The sequence below is a fragment of the Myripristis murdjan genome, chromosome 1 (assembly GCF_902150065.1).
Source record: "Myripristis murdjan chromosome 1, fMyrMur1.1, whole genome shotgun sequence".
Lineage (NCBI taxonomy): Eukaryota > Metazoa > Chordata > Actinopteri > Holocentriformes > Holocentridae > Myripristis > Myripristis murdjan.
This window is the reverse complement of record NC_043980.1, coordinates 2,624,626-2,642,180: the sequence shown is the minus strand read 5'-3', so window position 1 is coordinate 2,642,180 and position 17,555 is coordinate 2,624,626. Positions and strand designations below refer to the sequence as shown.

The 17,555-nt window shown below is 42.8% G+C and overlaps 1 protein-coding gene across 1 annotated transcript in view; it reads right to left on the bottom strand.

The window, feature by feature from the left end:
* Positions 1-745: 745 nt before the first annotated feature.
* Positions 746-17,555, bottom strand: part of slc8a1a (solute carrier family 8 member 1a) — a 42,213-nt gene continuing 25,403 nt past the window's right edge. The window contains exons 5-11 of the mRNA XM_030079502.1: positions 16,549-16,566; positions 16,417-16,431; positions 9,416-9,484; positions 6,060-6,187; positions 5,200-5,299; positions 3,757-4,029; positions 746-2,597 (exon numbers count right to left, since the gene is read on the bottom strand). Of these exons, the coding sequence (XP_029935362.1) occupies positions 2,221-2,597; positions 3,757-4,029; positions 5,200-5,299; positions 6,060-6,187; positions 9,416-9,484; positions 16,417-16,431; positions 16,549-16,566 (980 nt within the window). The 3' untranslated portion in view covers positions 746-2,220. The remainder of the gene's footprint in view (positions 2,598-3,756; positions 4,030-5,199; positions 5,300-6,059; positions 6,188-9,415; positions 9,485-16,416; positions 16,432-16,548; positions 16,567-17,555) is intronic.

The following is a 17,555-nucleotide window of genomic DNA, read 5'->3' as shown; positions in this document are numbered from 1 at the left end:
CGTTTCTTCCATGTTGGCCATCTTTTGCTGTTGAAAATCACACAGTGTATACCTGGCTTCAAGCACAACTGCTGAAAAATGGGATGAACCCAACTAGAACGATGTCTGACAATAACCACTTCCACACTCCTGTGCAAAGACATGATGCCTGACCTGCTTACAAAAGACAGCAGCAACTTGTAGAAGATGACACCAAGTGGCAGCAAGAACTTATGACCTCATTACACTGCTGGACTCCTTGTCACTGCTTTGGTTTTTGCTGCAAAGGCTTTCGTCGAGCCAGCAACCTCCTGTACGTTGGAAGTTATTACAGTATTACAGACATGTTACTGTCCTGGCATTTTGATTTGAATGGGAATGACCTCTCTACTCTGTTCAGGTTCTGTGGAGTGGGCATTACCAATATAGTGTCATGGCTGAAGTATTGTTGTGCTTTATGTTTTTGTTGTGTGTTCGGTCATTTCAGACTTTGTTTTTTGGTTTGAACAGTCTGTTTTTATTAAAAGTATATAGTAAGAATGCTCTTCACACTGGCTTCATGCCCCTCATGGCTTATAGTTCCTCAGTGAGCAGCGTAAGCATTGCCCATTCAAAAAATCCATTATGGTCTCTCAATCTGAGACACACACACACATGCACACACACACCTACCTACTGTGCTTTAAATAGTACCATCACTGGTTTACAGTTTTTACTGTAAATCACACTATATGTGTTAACATTTTTCAAACAAAAGAGATTTCACTTTGGGAATCAAACTCTTTATATATAAATTTCCATTGCTGCATCAGTGAAATCAGCTGGCACAGTTTTATGGAACGTATGGCACACAGAAAACGCAGAAATACTTTACATTAAATAAACTGCAGCTGTGGAGTTCACACAATATTTACAGAAGAAACATATAACTTATTATCTGTGAGCTGGGTCTTTTTCTATTAATTCTCAGCAGACAAAGCAGAGAAGCCGAAAGTTTTGTAAACTTTCAGGAGGAAAGATGGCAGATCGACAACTGCAGTCTAACATGAGGAGGGAGGACACTGCATCCTCCAGTCAGATGTGTTTACATCATCCACTAAGAATTCATCTTGTACATGTCTGCTATTTCCAAACAACCACTCACAGCATCTTCTTGTGTTAGCAGAATATTATGACAGATGTCTCTGTTCCTCATTGTTCACCGTTAGAATAATGGACGCCAGCCACAAGCTGCTTTCATCCAGCTTTAAAGTTATGTCTGCTCACACACACACACACACACATACACACACACACACACACACACAAAATAAACATCTTCTCACACAAAATGACATTTTGAATCCATTGTCATGGTAGTCTGGCCCAGCCTCACTAAAGAGCCTCTGTTTCTAAAAGAGAGGTTAGTAGTCTTAGCAGAGCAGAGGCTTTAGAGGCAGCTTTAACACCAAGCTGAGGATTCGTTTAGGCTTCTTTGCTTAGTTTATTTTTTCAAAACATTTTTTGCAAACTCAGTGCAGGTATTTGTTTAGGTTCAACACTACTACGGCAGTCAGCTTTGATGTCAAAAGTCCTGTAGGTCTAGACTATAGTGTGATTACAGGAGGTGAAAGTCTACAGCCTCAGCTGCTGCTTCCATCACCACAGGTGGTCACATGGTCACTATTATGTTTGTGTTTCAGAGTTTGTGCACATTAAAAGTAAAACATTTATGACCGCAGGGAAAGTAAAGGGTTGATGAGTCAGGTAGATGTCTGGGCTGAGCAGTTCCTAAGTCCTGGAGGTCGGTGATGAAGGGACTCGAGTCTTGGAGGTCACCAGTCTTCAGCAGCTGCCAGAGGACAAACCATGACTGTAGACACTGGAGTGAGTCAGAACCTTCGGGAACCTGTCAGAACCATTAGGAGTCCATCAGAACCTTAAGAAATCCATCAGAACTTTCGGGTCCCTGTCAGAACTTTAAGGAACCTATCAGAAAACAAATAGCAGCCTGCCAGAACCTTTAGGGACTCCATCAGAACTTTTAGAAATCCATTAGGGCTGTCAGGAAACTTCTGGAACCTGTCAGAACCTTTTAGGAGCTGATCGGAACTTTCAGAACTGTCAGGAACCTGTTAGAACCATCTAGAATCTCTCAGAACAGTGATGAGTCCATCAGAAAACATTTAGAAATCCAGCAGAAAACCATCAGGAACGTGCCAGAACCCCATCAGGAACCCGATCAGAAGCAGTGCTGAGGAGTTAGAAGCCCTCTATGTGGCAGTAGGCCTCCAATGAGGAGAAGACGATGTACATGAGCCACAGGCTGAAGAACAGGCAGCTGGTGACCATCTTGGGGACTTTGGGTCCACCGAGCTCGCCACCGATCTCGGGCCGGCGCCGGTACATGAGTACAGCCACGGCGATGAAGGCGAAGATGGTGAAGAGAGTGACGGAGAAAGCCAGGGTGCCCGGGTCGACCCGGAACTTCTGGCCTTTGGACTGGTGGTAGATGGCAGCGATGGACCAGGCCACGCCAATACCCAGGAAGACATTGACGGCATTACTTCCTGTCACGTTGCCGATGGAGGCGTCAGCGTATTGGTCCTGAATGGCCGCTACCTTACTGGCAAAAGTGTCTGAAGGAGAAGAAAGAGAGGGAGTAGGAAGGGAGAGGAGAGAGAAAGAGAAGTTAAGCAACAGCACGTTCTACCACGAAACATAGCCTTAGCACTTCCAGAGTTGACACAGCTCATTCATGCATCTACCACTTTCCTTGTAAAGGTGATGGTATTCCTACTTTCTAAGGTTGGTATTTCTACTTTATTTGATAGGATAGGTAGATAAATAGGAGAGAAAGAGGGAATGACATGCAGCCAAGAGCTTGGCACGGATTTGAGCTCAGGCCACTGCAGTCAGACTCAGCCATGTACAGGTGGTACCTGCTCTGCGAGGTAAGCTACTGGGGTGCCCCTAATTTCCTTCTTCTTTGGTACTTAATACTTCAGTCTCTACTGCCAGCTATGCCAACAGTAGCAAACACAATCTTTGTGGAGGAATTATTTAGGATCTTTTCCCTGAAAAACAAGAGTTTGTTTTACTGATCGGATCACCCAGCGTGCCCAGTATTCACAGAAGTAACATTTAACTTAATATCTGTCAGCTGGGCCAATTTCAATTAATTCCGAGCAGACCAATCAGAGAAGAGGAATGTTTTGTAAACTCTCAAGAAGAAAGATGACAGATCAAAAACTGCAGTCTAACATTAGGAGGGAAGCCGTAAAGTCTGATCTTTATGAGAATAACAGAGACTCTCACTACTGGCAGGTGATGGAGCGACATGTGCATGTCACAATATAACACGGTTCACGATACACGCTCCATGGCACGATCCAGGATTCACTCAGGTGCCATCAAATCAAAGATGTGCTTACAAAGATATTTTGCCACCTTCCATCCTCTGGAACATCAGTGATCAGGGAAAGCCAGATTATTGGGGGAGCGCATGAATTGAAGGATTTGAATTTTCAGTTTATTGTGGTGCATGTACATGTTATCCAATGTCCTGTCATGACCTGGTTACTCCCAATAATCTGATTTCTTGTCTGCATGTAAATGACTGTGTTCAAACACCAATTTACCTCCAACCTTAGTGTGGGTGTTGAACCAAACGCTCTGCTTGCAGGTACAACCGACTAAAAGTGATATCACTCCTAGTTCCATTTTTTTGTCTCACAGTATGTAAAGACATATCTTTTAATTGTGAATCTGAATTTTGTGTGTGTGCGTGTGTCAGACCTGGTACAGACGTCCCCAGTGCTACGAACACCACGGCGGTGACAGAGTCCTTGAGGCCAACGGTGCAGCCGAAATGCGACGCCAGGTCACCGATCACCGCCGTCAAGAGGCCGATGACAGAGATGGAGACGCAGAAGCAGGCCCATCCATTCCAGTAGTCGGTCGGAGGAACGAACGCAAACAGAAGCTTCCAGAAGATGGTGAGGAAGTGCATGACGTAGTCGAAACAGGAGGGCAGCTTCTCCTCGCCACACTCTTCATCGTCATCGTCACCTGGAGAGGAGAGGGAGGTCAGACTCTGAACTCTGAAGTCAGGGATAGAAGGGACGGAAACAAAGACCTGCCCACCTCACCCTCACCCTGACCTTCAGCACATCAAGACGTTCCATGTGGCAGGTTCTCCTTGAGGTTTTCATGTTGGCCAGCAGACTTTTTGATTAAGTCTGATTTATTTTAAAAGATAAAGGGGCGGTTTCGCAGTCAGGGATCAGGCCTAGTCCTAAAATACCCTTTGGAGTACCATTAACTCACTCTCTGTGTCATGGGTTACCCTGGATTTATTGTAATTTAGATCGAAATGGTCTGATTTTCGGTTGAAAAGTGAGTGTTAGTAAATGAAAGTTTAAATTAAACCTCCAAGGCAGCAGGTTGAACTTCCGATCCCTGCTGTTTGAGGTGAAACGGAGTCCATCACAGTTCACGACTTTCCTAGAAATATTGGATTGGTTTTTCACCTTAATCATGGACTCCATCGTCCAGAAGTAACTCATCTGAGATTAAGATGTGTTCTGGAGAGCCACTTTCTAGGCCGCGATTCAGTATTCAGAGTTAAAGCTTTGTCCTGTTTTAGCGTAAATCCCTGTCTGGGAAACTGCCCCAAAGCGCCGAGCTGTAAGGTTCCTCCCCAAGCTGTACTTTTTAAATTTGAGCCAAACCCAAATGACTGCAGCTCTGAGACTCTGATAGACGTTTTTCCATCCAGCTGAACTTCATGCTCAACTGCTTGTACAAAAAAAAAAAAAAAAAAAAAAAAAACAGCTTTGACTTTTGTGACATTAAGCACATCACAAGAAATTTTGCTTTTGTTAGACCAGATTCCTGTATCACTCTAGATGGCAAAAATATTTTTTAAAAAGATCCATTTCTGGAGGTGATATTTTGACGTGATAAACATTCCTGATTGGCAGCTTCCTCACAGAAATCAGATAATGACGTTAGCCACCCCCCTGCAGTGAGTCACATTTTAGACACTGATTCACATCCTGGTCTAGGCTTGTGGTTATCAGTGTTTTATAATACCCCTAAACTGTAAATCTCTGCTTTCGTTTAAACCCTGTTGTGGATCTTTCCAACAAACACAGACGTCACTTGAGCCCTTCAACCCGTCAAACTGATTTCCTCCATATGAAAAGTCGCTGCAGGTTGGCTGGGTTAGTGTCTCACCGGAGCTGACGGTGATGGCCTCCACAAACTGCTCCCTCCAGCTGTTGGTTCCGATCAGCAGAGCCAGGTTGGTTTTCTTGATCAGCTTATCCACAGTGTTCTGCACAGGAAATCACAAAAATAATCACCATGCGCCGCCAAATCACATCCTCAACCACGACCCACCAACACGTAAAGCAGACGCCTGGTTGATGACTGCTGACCAGGCTGGAGGTACAGGACTTAAATGGGCACGACACCAAATAAGGACGATACTGTGGGCAGCAGCGGGGTCTCTAGCTCCGACCTTTGGCCTCTTTTCAATGTTTATTGATGTGGAAGATTAATTATTCTGCTGCCGACGTCACTGTAAGCTGTTCAGGTTAAAGTTACAGTCTGTGATATGTTGCGCTGGAAAACCAGCGCCACTCACAGTCAGTGAGTTGCTACTGCAGCCGATTTTTTATTTTCTCTGCGTTTGCAAAATCTGGATGGTCCCATAGCTCCACCCACCTCTGCAACGTCTAGCCCATATTTTATAAAAATGTTTAACATGATCTGGCTTGGAACGGGCTACCACTTCATCACATGACATGACTGCACTGTAAAAAAAAATTAATAAAAAAATTCTTAAAAAGTAAATGAATAAAAACATTGATAACCAATTCATCGGGTTGCACAAGGTGATGTGAAAAAATACAAATAATAAAATGACATGACAAAAAGTTAACATGAAAGAATGGATCCATTAAAAGACTAAAAATGGTGAGATAAAATAAATTAAAATTAAATAAAATTAAATAAAATAGTGACCAAATAATACATTGCAAATTGTAGCTTTAAATAAAATAAAAATCATGCACATGTTGGTGTGACCCCACCTTGAACTCGTATGACTCCTCGATGATGACCTCCAGCTTGACGTGCTCGCCCAGCGTCGGCCGGCCCATCTCTGCGATCCTCCGCTCCTCCTCCTCCTTCTTGGTCAGCGCCTCTTCGCCCCCCTCCCCTGACAGGACACACATGTGGCCGTTAAAGCGGCTGCGTTCTACAAACAGCAAGAGAGCCACCGGGGAACACCCGAGGAGAACACCGTACACTTCTTTACTATGTTATGTAATATTTCTGCAGCCAGACACAGGAAGCAAAACACCATCTGAAACAAAAATGGCAGCAAGTCTTCCCTCAAAATGATTCATTTGTGTGGCGGTTTGCTCTGTTGTCTGGAAAATAAAGTTTGCCCTTGTGATGCAACTTCCACATCGTATTTCTGACCCAGTCCAGCCCCCCTTAGTTACTGTTGCTAGGTTGGATGATATTTATGTGCTTGCGACAGGCCTGACATGCACATCATGTTCATTTCCAGCATCTCCTGCTGAATGTGACCAGGTCAGTTTCACCTGGAGTTATGATTATTACATTTCCAGCAGAAACGAGCTGGCCTTATACCATGTTTGGGTGAAAAATCTGTCTTTTGTCATTTTAATAATTGTATTAATTTTGGGTTATCTAAAACCCATGGGCATGAAATTTACCCAAATTATGCAAAACGTAACCATATGATAAGTCTATAATATACTGTGTAGCCACTCTCGAGTTGTTAACTCCCAAAAATGGGACAAAATCCATCATACAACAAAGTGTAAGTCGCCTGCATCACCTGGGCGATGCTAGCCTCAACACTTCCATTACAATGGATTAAAGCTGCTGCAGGGACCACAGGAGCCACAGAGGGCCCGTCAGTGTGTTTCTCCAGCCCTGGCTGCCCGGCCCTCACTTACAAACGACAGAGCTGCGTGATAAACAAGTCAAATCTGTTTTAAAAATAGTTACTTCATTGCAAAGCAGGGCAGATGTGCACCCTCGTGTTGTTGTTTTTTCATGCACATCAATATAAACCAACTGTAATCCACAGTGACACTCCTGTCATTGTTCTAGTGAAACATTAATTCAGGTCTCAGTGCTTATTTAACCTGCATGTTTCATAACCAACAGCAACATCACAGCAAAGCAGTTTGAGATCTTCTCTTTGTACAGGCGGCTCGCGCTCCTGAAAACAGAAGTGGAGCTGACACGTGTGTGTTAGCAGGAGGAGCGGACGCTGACGCCAGCACAGGTGTGTGTACCTGCACACGTCACCTGTGTGCAGTGAAAACACCTCAGTATTGTCCTGTTCCCGTTCATTCACTCATAACACAAGACAGGCCCCGCCCCCTCCTGAATGCACAGCCAATCACTCTAACTCCAGCATCTGTTTGTCCAACGGTGCAGAGTCTTCTCTATATGATCTGTTTCTGCAGCTCTATATGATCTGTTTCTGCAGCTCAACATGATATGTTTCTGCAGCTCTACATGATCTCTTTCTGCAGCTCTATGTGGTCTGCTTCTGCAGCTCTACATGATCTGTTTCTGCAGCTAAATGTGAACTGTCTCTGCAGTTCTGTATGATCTGTTTCTACACTCACTGACACATCCGTGACACATCGGGGTCATCTAACTGCAGCATCTGTTTGTCCAACGGTTCAGAGTCTTCTCTATATGATCTGTTTCTGCAGCTCTACATGATCTATTTTGCAGCTCTATGTAATCTATTTTGCAGCTCTGTGATCTATTTTGCAGCTCTATGTAATCTATTTTGCAGCTCTATGTGGTCTGTTTCTGCAGCTCTATATGATCTGTTTCTGCAGCTACGTTATCTATTCTGCAGCTCGACATGATCTATTTTGCAGCTCTGTGATCTCTTTTGCAGCTCTATGTGGTCTGTTTCTGCAGCTCTACATGATCTGTTTCTGCAGCTCTACATGATCTGTTTCTGCAGCTACGTTATCTATTCTGCAGCTCTATGTGATCTGTTTCTGCAGCTCTACATGATCTGTTTCTGCAGCTACGTTATCTATTCTGCAGCTCTATGTGATCTGTTTGTGCAGCTCTACATGATCTGTTTCTGCAGCTACGTTATCTATTCTGCAGCTCTATGTGGTCTGTTTCTGCAGCTCTACGTGATCTGTTTCTGCAGCTCTACGTTATCTATTTTGCAGCTCTACGTGATCTGTTTCTGCAGCTCTGTGATCTATTTTGCAGCTCTATGTAATCTATTTTGCAGCTCTACGTTATCTATTCTGCAGCTCTATGTGATCTGTTTCTGCAGCTCTACATGATCTGTTTCTGCAGCTACGTTATCTATTCTGCAGCTCTATGTGGTCTGTTTCTGCAGCTCTACATGATCTGTTTCTGCAGCTCTACGTGATCTGTTTCTGCAGCTCTACGTTATCTATTTTGCAGCTCTACGTGATCTGTTTCTGCAGCTCTGTGATCTATTTTGCAGCTCTATGTAATCTATTTTGCAGCTCAACGTGATCTGTTTCTGCAGCTCTACGTGATCTGTTTCTGCAGCTCTACGTGATCTATTTTGCAGCTCTACGTGATCTGTTTCTGCAGCTCTATGTGATCTATTTTGCAGCTCTATGTGATCTGTTTCTGCAGCTCTACGTGATCTATTTTGCAGCTCTACGTGATCTGTTTCTGCAGCTCTATGTGATCTGTTTCTGCAGCTCTACGTGATCTGTTTCTGCAGCTCTACGTGATCTGTTTCTGCAGCTCTATGTGATCTGTTTCTGCAGCTCTACGTGATCTGTTTCTGCAGCTCTACGTGATCTGTTTCTGCAGCTAAATGTGAACTATCTCTGCAGCTCTGTATGATCTGTTTCTACACTCGCTGACACATCCGTGACACATCGAGGTCGAGCGGCCGGGTGAACAGAGGACAGCGAGGAGCAGGAGGAAGTGACTGGAATAATAATCAGATTTAATGAGGAGAGAGTGGGAGAGAGACAGAGAGAGAGAGAGAGAGAGAGAGAGGAGGAGGAGATGAGGAGGGAGCAGAGAGGAGAGATGAACTCTGGGTGGACGGATGGAGGACAGTGAAGAGACAAAAGCCACAGATGGAGGGATGTGAAGGAGTGTTACGACTCCGGGTCACGATCTGGATTAAAGTATTTCTGTTGGTTGTTGTTTCCCCTCCCTGCCTGCAGGTGGGGCTGCTCGCTCTTTCTGTGTGTTTCCCTGCCATGTGGCTGGGAACTCCTCCTCTCTCAGATGTTGTTGTTGTACATCGTGTTACTTTAATAAATATCTTTTACAGACAGAGAGGAGTGATGGATGGATGGGTGATGGATGGATGGATGATGGATGATGGATGATAGGTAATGGATGGATGATGGATGATGGGCGGATGTACCTGCGATGCAGACTATGGCGGAGGGGGCGGGGTGGTCGCGACCCTGGACCTTCCTGTAGACGTCCCTGCCTGGGAAGAGTGGAAACCAGTTCCAGCACTGAACCCAAAGCCTCTGAACCGGCAGCAGCACACCTCTCAGTGTGTGTGTGTGTGTGTGTGTGTGTGTGTGTGTGTGTGTGTGTTTCAGTCAGCCAGTGTGTGTCAGTCATGCAACACGAGCAGCGAGGCGGCCTCAGTCTTCATTTCCTCACTTTGTAAAAAAAAAAAAGTGTTTCTTTCTTTTCAGATTGAGAGCGAGTGAAGTGATGCTGATCATGTGACATCTGGAACATCTGCAGCTTCCAGCAGGTCAAAGTGTCTCTTATAAACACACAAAACTGAGGAGTGTTTACAATCAACTGACAAACAAACAAACAAACAAACAAATAAATGAAACTGAGAGCCATGTAGACTCAAACATCAAATTCCATCCTACATATTCTCCATCCTCCATCCCTACATATCTGAAGGCAGCTGAGTCTGCATGGTCCTGAGCTACCACGACTACTACTACTGCTGTTATTACCAGTACTACTACTACTACTACTACTACTGCTGTTATTACCACTACTACTACTACCAGTACTACTACTACTGGCACTACTACTGTTATTATTACCACTGCTACTACTACTACTACTACTACTGCTACTACTACTACTGTTATTATTACCACTGCTACTACTACTACTACTGTTATTATTACCAGTGCTATTACTACTACTACTACTACTACTACTACTACTACTGTTATTATTACCACTGCTACTACTACTACTACTGTTATTATTACCACTACCACTACTACTACTACTGCTGCTATTATTACCACTGCTATTATTACTACTACTACTGTTATTATTACCAGTGCTATTACTACTACTACTACTACTACTGTTATTATTACCACTGCTATTACTACTACTACTACTACTACTACTACTACTACTACTGTTATTATTACCACTGCTATTACTACTACTAGTACTACTACTACTACTACTACTACTGTTATTATTACCACTACCAGTACTACTACTACTGCTATTATTACCAGTACTACTACTACTACTACTACTACTACTACTGCTGTTATTACCACCTCTACTACTACTACTACTACTACTGTTATTATTACCACTACTACTACTACTACGACTGCTATTATTACCACCTCTACTACTACTACTACTACTACTACTACTACCACTACTACTACTACTGTTATTATTACCACTACTACTACTACTACTACTACCACTACTACCACTACTACTGTTATTATTACCACTACTACCACTACTACTACTACTGTTATTATTACCACTACTACTACTACTACTACTACTACTACCACTACTACTACTACTGTTATTATTACCACTACTACTACTACTACTACTACTACTGTTATTATTACCACTGTTATTACTACTACTACTACTACTACTACTACTGCTATTATTACCACTACTACTACTACTACTACTACTGTTATTATTACCACTGCTATTACTACTACTACTGCTACTGTTATTATTACCACTGCTATTACTACTACTACTACTACTACTACTACTACTACTACTGTTATTATTACCACTGCTACTACTACTACTATTACTACTACTACTACTGTTATTATTACCACTGCTATTACTACTACTACTACTACTACTACTACTACTGTTATTATTACCACTGCTATTACTACTACTACTACTACTGTTATTATTACCACTGCTATTACTACTACTACTACTACTACTACTACTACTACTACTGTTATTATTACCACTGCTACTACTACTACTATTACTACTACTACTACTGTTATTATTACCACTGCTACTACTACTACTGTTATTATTACCACTGCTACTACTACTACTACTACCACTACTACTGCTACTGTTATTACAACTGCTATTACTACTATTACTACTACTACTACTACTACTACTGTTATTATTACCACTGCTACTACTACTACTACTACTACTACTACTACTGTTATTATTACCACTGCTACTACTACTACTACTACTACTACTGTTATTATTACCACTGCTATTACTACTACTATTACTACTATTACTACTACTACTACTACTAGTGTTATTATTACCAGTGCTACTACTACTACTACTACTACTGTTATTATTACCACTGCTATTACTACTATTACTACTATTACTACTACTACTACTGCTGCTGTTATTATTACCATTGGTATTACTACTGTTACTACTATTACTACTACTACTGTTATTATTATCACTGCTATTACTACTACTACTACTACTACTACTACTCCTATTATTAGTACTACTACTACTATTATTACTACTACCACTACCATTATTATTACTCCTATTATTACTACTACTACTAAAAAAAATGAGCAACTTTCTACCGACAGTCAGTTTTTCAGAACTGAAGGAAATGCTGTTATTTCCTTGTTGATGTGTGTGTAGCCTATGTCTTAAACCTTACTGTTATATATGTTTATTACTGTTATATGTGTATTTTTACTGTTATATATATTTTTTACTATTATATATATATATTCAAAGGCTGCGCGGTCTGAAGACAAACTGAGAGTTTACATTTAAATACGAAAGCGAAAAACTGAATTGTCGTTTCTGTTGCTCAGAAATGAAGCGTCTCTGAGGCAGGAAGCAGGAAGTGAGAACTGGGCCCGGTTCATTGGTCATGGTTCCTGTTTGACTCGCCCTCAGTGACACACACACACACACACACACACACACACACTGCAGCAGACACACCCAACAGTCGGCCTGGACTGATAATGGGTCGATCTCTGTTGTGCAGCCAGGTTTGAATAAAAGGGCATTGGAGAAAATACATACAGAACATGTAGGGCTGCTGTGCACTGCACCTTATGGACAATCACAATGCATTGTGGGTAAGTTGCTGACTCACTCCCTCGGCCCTGGAAGGGTCCGTCAGACAGAGTTCAGGAAGATACAAGGGCAAGTCAGCGAGGGCAGGTCCACATGACCAATGAAACGGGGGGCGCGGCGGCCTGCAGCCCTGAAGCCCCGCCCCCTCCCACCCCCCGGCGCTGACAGATGGGAGGTTAAGGAGCACGGAGCATGCTCAGTGGCGGCGGCGGCGGACATGTGCACGGCCCTGCAGCGGGACTCCCATCAGGAGGGCAGAGGCCAAGCCAAGTCAGTGGAGCCAAGAGCGTCACATGTGCTGTGTCATGTATTGACCACACACACACACACACATGCACATGCATGTACACACACACACACACACACACCAAAAGGTCAGAGAAGTGGCTGTTCCCGGTGTTTTGCTGCATGCAGCCGGGCGAGCGGGTGCTGATGTTGAATGTTGAATGACCATTTCCCCATTCAGCATCGCCATCAGCTTGTTACATACACACACACACACACACACACACACACACCACTCCAACAATAATTAGATAAAGAACATTCTCCAAGAACCTTCACAAGTTCCTCAGATCACAAAGAACCGGGGAGAATCTCTCGAGGAACCTTCCAGAGAGGATTTCATGGCGGTTCTTGCCTGGTTTGGTTTTGGGGTTTCTCTTTTCCTGAGGAACCCTGAAGGTTCTCAGGAGAAGCCTGATGGACTCCACAGGGGTTCCACGGCGAGCACACATACTGGACTTTATATCCAGGACTCATCCGGATGTTATGGTGCTGATTAACATGAACGTGGCGTCTGTATTATGTCTCGGTTTGGACATAATATCATGAAGGCAGGCTCTCATTCATCAGGCCGACTCACAGGGTTCCGGTAAACTCTGCTCAGACCGAGTTTCACTCAAACCCACAGAGTTGAGGTGTGATTGGTCAACCATCCACCTGTTGTGCCATACAGTTTCCTCTCCTGCTGCCTATAATGCTCAGCTTGTCTTGTTGTCACGGTAACAGAGGTGTTCATTCACTTCTATGTTTGGCGTTGAGCTCATAGTTAGTGCTGCTGTTGGACTGGACTGCACTTTACTGACAGCTGTTTCCAATATTCTGTCCCTCCTCATGTTATATAAATACGGACGACCAAAAACCAGAAACACCTCTCAATATAACGTAGTCCAGTACAAGACCTCTGCAAACTACAACCTCAGAAATAACTCAGTAAGGACGTTTTGCTGGAAATGCACAACAGATGTGCAAAAAAAAAAAAAAAACCCAATTCAAGACTACCACTATGGTGCTATGATGATGTTGCTTTGTTTGCAAAAAAAATTACGAATAATAATTATTTTGCCATCTTCTTAATTTCAATTTCTCATTTCAATTTCACCTGAACGTAGTAATAGTTCAACACAGTTTTTCATATTTGTATATATATATTTAGTTTTTTTTTAAATTATATTTTATTTTGAGACTGTTTGTACAGCGGCTTATTAGGCCCTACAGTTATGCTTTAAAGTTAGGTGACAACGCCCACGTTAGGAGGTTATTTTTAGGTCCTCTACCGTTAGCTGGCTAACACTGGCAAATGCGAGTGTACCTCGCCAGTTAGCTCGCTGGCTAATTAGCTAATGGCTGGGACACTCAGGAAACGTTCCCTTGGGACGTATTAGAAGGTCGGAACATGTGGTCCATGTGGTCGCATGGACTGGAAGACTTGTTTATTCTAATACATTTGAAGTTTATGCGTCAGTCGGGGAGTTGCCCACCAAATGTTGCCGTACCCGGTGCAACAGACCATATTCACACGGCGGCCATGTTCCTCAGACAGCGTCATTAACATGTGCCGCTGTGTTCCAGGTTCTGTAAACGTTGATGTTTTTGTTTCACCGCTTCCTGATCGATCAGCGACTGAGAAAACAACAGAGCGTGAAAATCCAGAGGGACGTCAGGTCATAATTCAAGGTAAAACAACAGATTAGCTACTGTTAGACAACGGCTAACGTTAGCATTCAGCCACTTCCTAGCTAACGTTAGCAGTTGATAGCGTCACATGATATGACAGGAAAGGTGTGAATTAATTCTTAAGTATAAACAAACATGGTGGACTCACTTATTAAAGTGTGGCAGTGAAAGCCGCTGGCTGTGCTGAAGCTAGCAGGGTAATGTTAGCAGGGTAACGTTAGCAGGGTAACTTTAGCAGGGTAACGTTAGCAGGGTAACGTTAGCAGGGTAACGTTAGCAGGGTAACGTTAGCAGGGTAACGTTAGCTGTCCTGCTGGGTTTTAATGTTCTGCTGGACTCAGGAACGTTCTGTCACGTTCTCACTGGAACACACAGTTTAACTCCAAGCTTTAGACAGTGGAATTTAAAAAATGTGTCCAAAATGTTTGGTCATATTTCATAATTTACATCTTACCTATCCCATCATGTAGCGCTGTCAAACGGTACCATTAGCCAGGAAGTGGCTGAATGTTAATGTTAGCCGTTACCTAACAGCTAACAGGTGATCAAATCCGTTGTTTTACCTTGAAATCTGAGCCGATGTCCCCCTCGATTTTCTCTCTCCGTCGTCTTTTCAGCAGTGAAACGAGGACATTTAGTCAGATTTCCTACGTTTATAAAAGAGACGACCTGCTGGGAGTAAATATTTGCTGCCTCCTCTCTCGGTTTCTTGTCCTCGTTCTGTGGTTTCCTCCCTCGTCGTGGTCTCGGTGGTTCAGGATGCAGCCGAGCCTCGGGCCGGCGCCGCCACTAATCCCCTTCCCTCGCTCGGTCACAGCGCTGCGTTTTGGTCGGCTTCCCGCTAATCCTCTGCTTTAGTATCATATCGCATTTATATTTATCCCAGCACAGCCTTCCGGAAAGTACATTTACCTGCCTTACCTGCATGCTTTTTACAGCTGAAATGTGTCTGTTCGGGTGGTTTTGGTTGTTAGAATATTCTGAGGGTTTGTTCAGTTAAACTGCAGAGAGACAGGAGCTCTGAGTCCCAGCAGTCACATGTTCTTAATGGACCTGGAGAAAGGTTTTTTTGCCTGGATCGAGGCTGGGGAAGTCAGCCATGAGCCCTGGAGGCCGAGAGGCTGCAGGTTTCCATTCCACCAGGTGACTTCTCTGATCACCTGACCTTCAGGCAGGGAGAGAGGGAACTCACCTGGTGGAGTTTTCAGTGGGAATGAAAACCTGTAGCCTCGCAACTTCCATGGCACAGCGCCGACTAATTCCTGATTAATTATTTCTTAGTTAGTTTTGACCTCAATTTGATACATTTGATAACATTTTTACTTAATTATCCCTGAAATGCCACAACTTAAAAATACTCATTAAATAAAACACAGTTCACTGTTGAAGGAATACTCCAACATTTTGAGCAAAATACCCCTTTATCGACATACCCACACTGAGACAAGCTGTGTGTTTCAGATCCACATGATCCACAGTGTGAATCAGACGCCTCAGAGCTGCTGGGAGGTTTATTTTTCCACTGTGACAGAGCCAGGCTAACGACTCCCATAGACTTCAAGTCTTTATGCTAAGCTAACAGGAAATGCTACCCATAGGAACTGAACCACTGGACGTCCAGAGGAGAAAATGGTGTCCAACATCTGGTCTCCGTCTGGAGTAATTTTGCTCAAAATATTGAAATATTCCTTTAAGGTATTTTTAATAGCATTTCAGTTATGGCTGAGTTATAATAAGGGGTATTAATACAGCCTTGATTACTCCTTCATAAAAACAAAGACTTTATACTGAAATATAGGCCTTACTTCATTTTGTGGTCATTTGTCTACTATTATGTGAAAGTAAGAGCTTAATATGGAGGTAAAGATAGGGCATTTTAATAACTTTTTGTGTTGCATTAGGTGCGCCAACAGATTCTGATTTTTATCCTCAACACCAGGAGCTTGGTGTCGGCGTGATGAATGAGAGCCGCCGGTCGGACTTTCACCGCTGCATCTCTGTTATTCTCTAACACCATTTGCTTTAACTTGGCAGCCACTTCAAAGCAAATGTTCCCAACACTCGGTGCTGTCTTACCATACAGACGCTTGTCTGTTCAGAGGTGATAAAACAAAAAGACGCATTAACTGGAATCCACCAGCAGCTGGGCAGCACACTGTTTTATGAACAAAGCATTGCGTGTAATAATAAAAATGTTCAGCCTCATACCTGTTTTGACGAATCCACCTAAAATGTTAGAAAATTTAAAAAAGAAGAAGACAGAAATCAAAATTCACTGGTCGCTGTGTGGAGATTCTTCTGGTGTACAACTGGGTTCATTTTTTGTGTCATCATATTTCTTTTTTCTTTTTTCTCTTCAGCTGCATGAAGGTGACAAATGAAAGGGAAACCCAGCCTGCGGTGCGTTCGTTTGGTTTCTGGAGCTCTCCTGGAGGGGCGGAGCTCCGTTCCTCCAAAAGATTTGCCCTCATTTGGTGTTTTGATGATGATGATGATGATGACGATGATGATGATGATGATGATGATGATGATGATGATGATGATGGAGAGTCCAAAATCTCCCACAGGTGTTCAGCTGGGTGTGAAGGCCACAGCATCATCATTTATATCATTAAGAATTTCCCAGTTTGGGATCAATAAAGTAAATCTATCTATCTATCTATCTATCTATCTATCATCATCATCACTATCATCATCATATTCAAGCCATTCAGTGAGACTCTCAGTGCCCTGTGGATGGGGGCATGGCCATCCTGGAAGAGGCCACGCTCCCATTCAGATACAAATGTTTCAGCCCTTTCTGTAAAAATCTGTAAAAATTTAGAAATGATAAAAGATACAAAAAAAACAAAACTAGAAAATTGTCCTTTTTTCCAATTTAAATATTTAAAGAAATCTATGTTTATATTTTTTTTAATGGTTTATTTAAATGTCAGATGTTTTAGTGCTTGTGAAAGGCGTCTGAACACAGCCTCAACCCTCTGCATTCAGATGCTTTTCACAAGCATTGGACCCAAAAATTAGATAGGCTGCTAGTAAAGAAACAAGTAAAAAGTTACAAGAAAATTAACACAAAAAAAGGCAGAAATTATGAAAAAAAAAAAAATTGTAATGAAGCTTTACGCTCTGTAGATCTGCTATAATATCTAATAATTTAATATATTAATACAATAACAATTATATAAAATCCCTGTGTGTGTGCAGGCTCTTTTGGA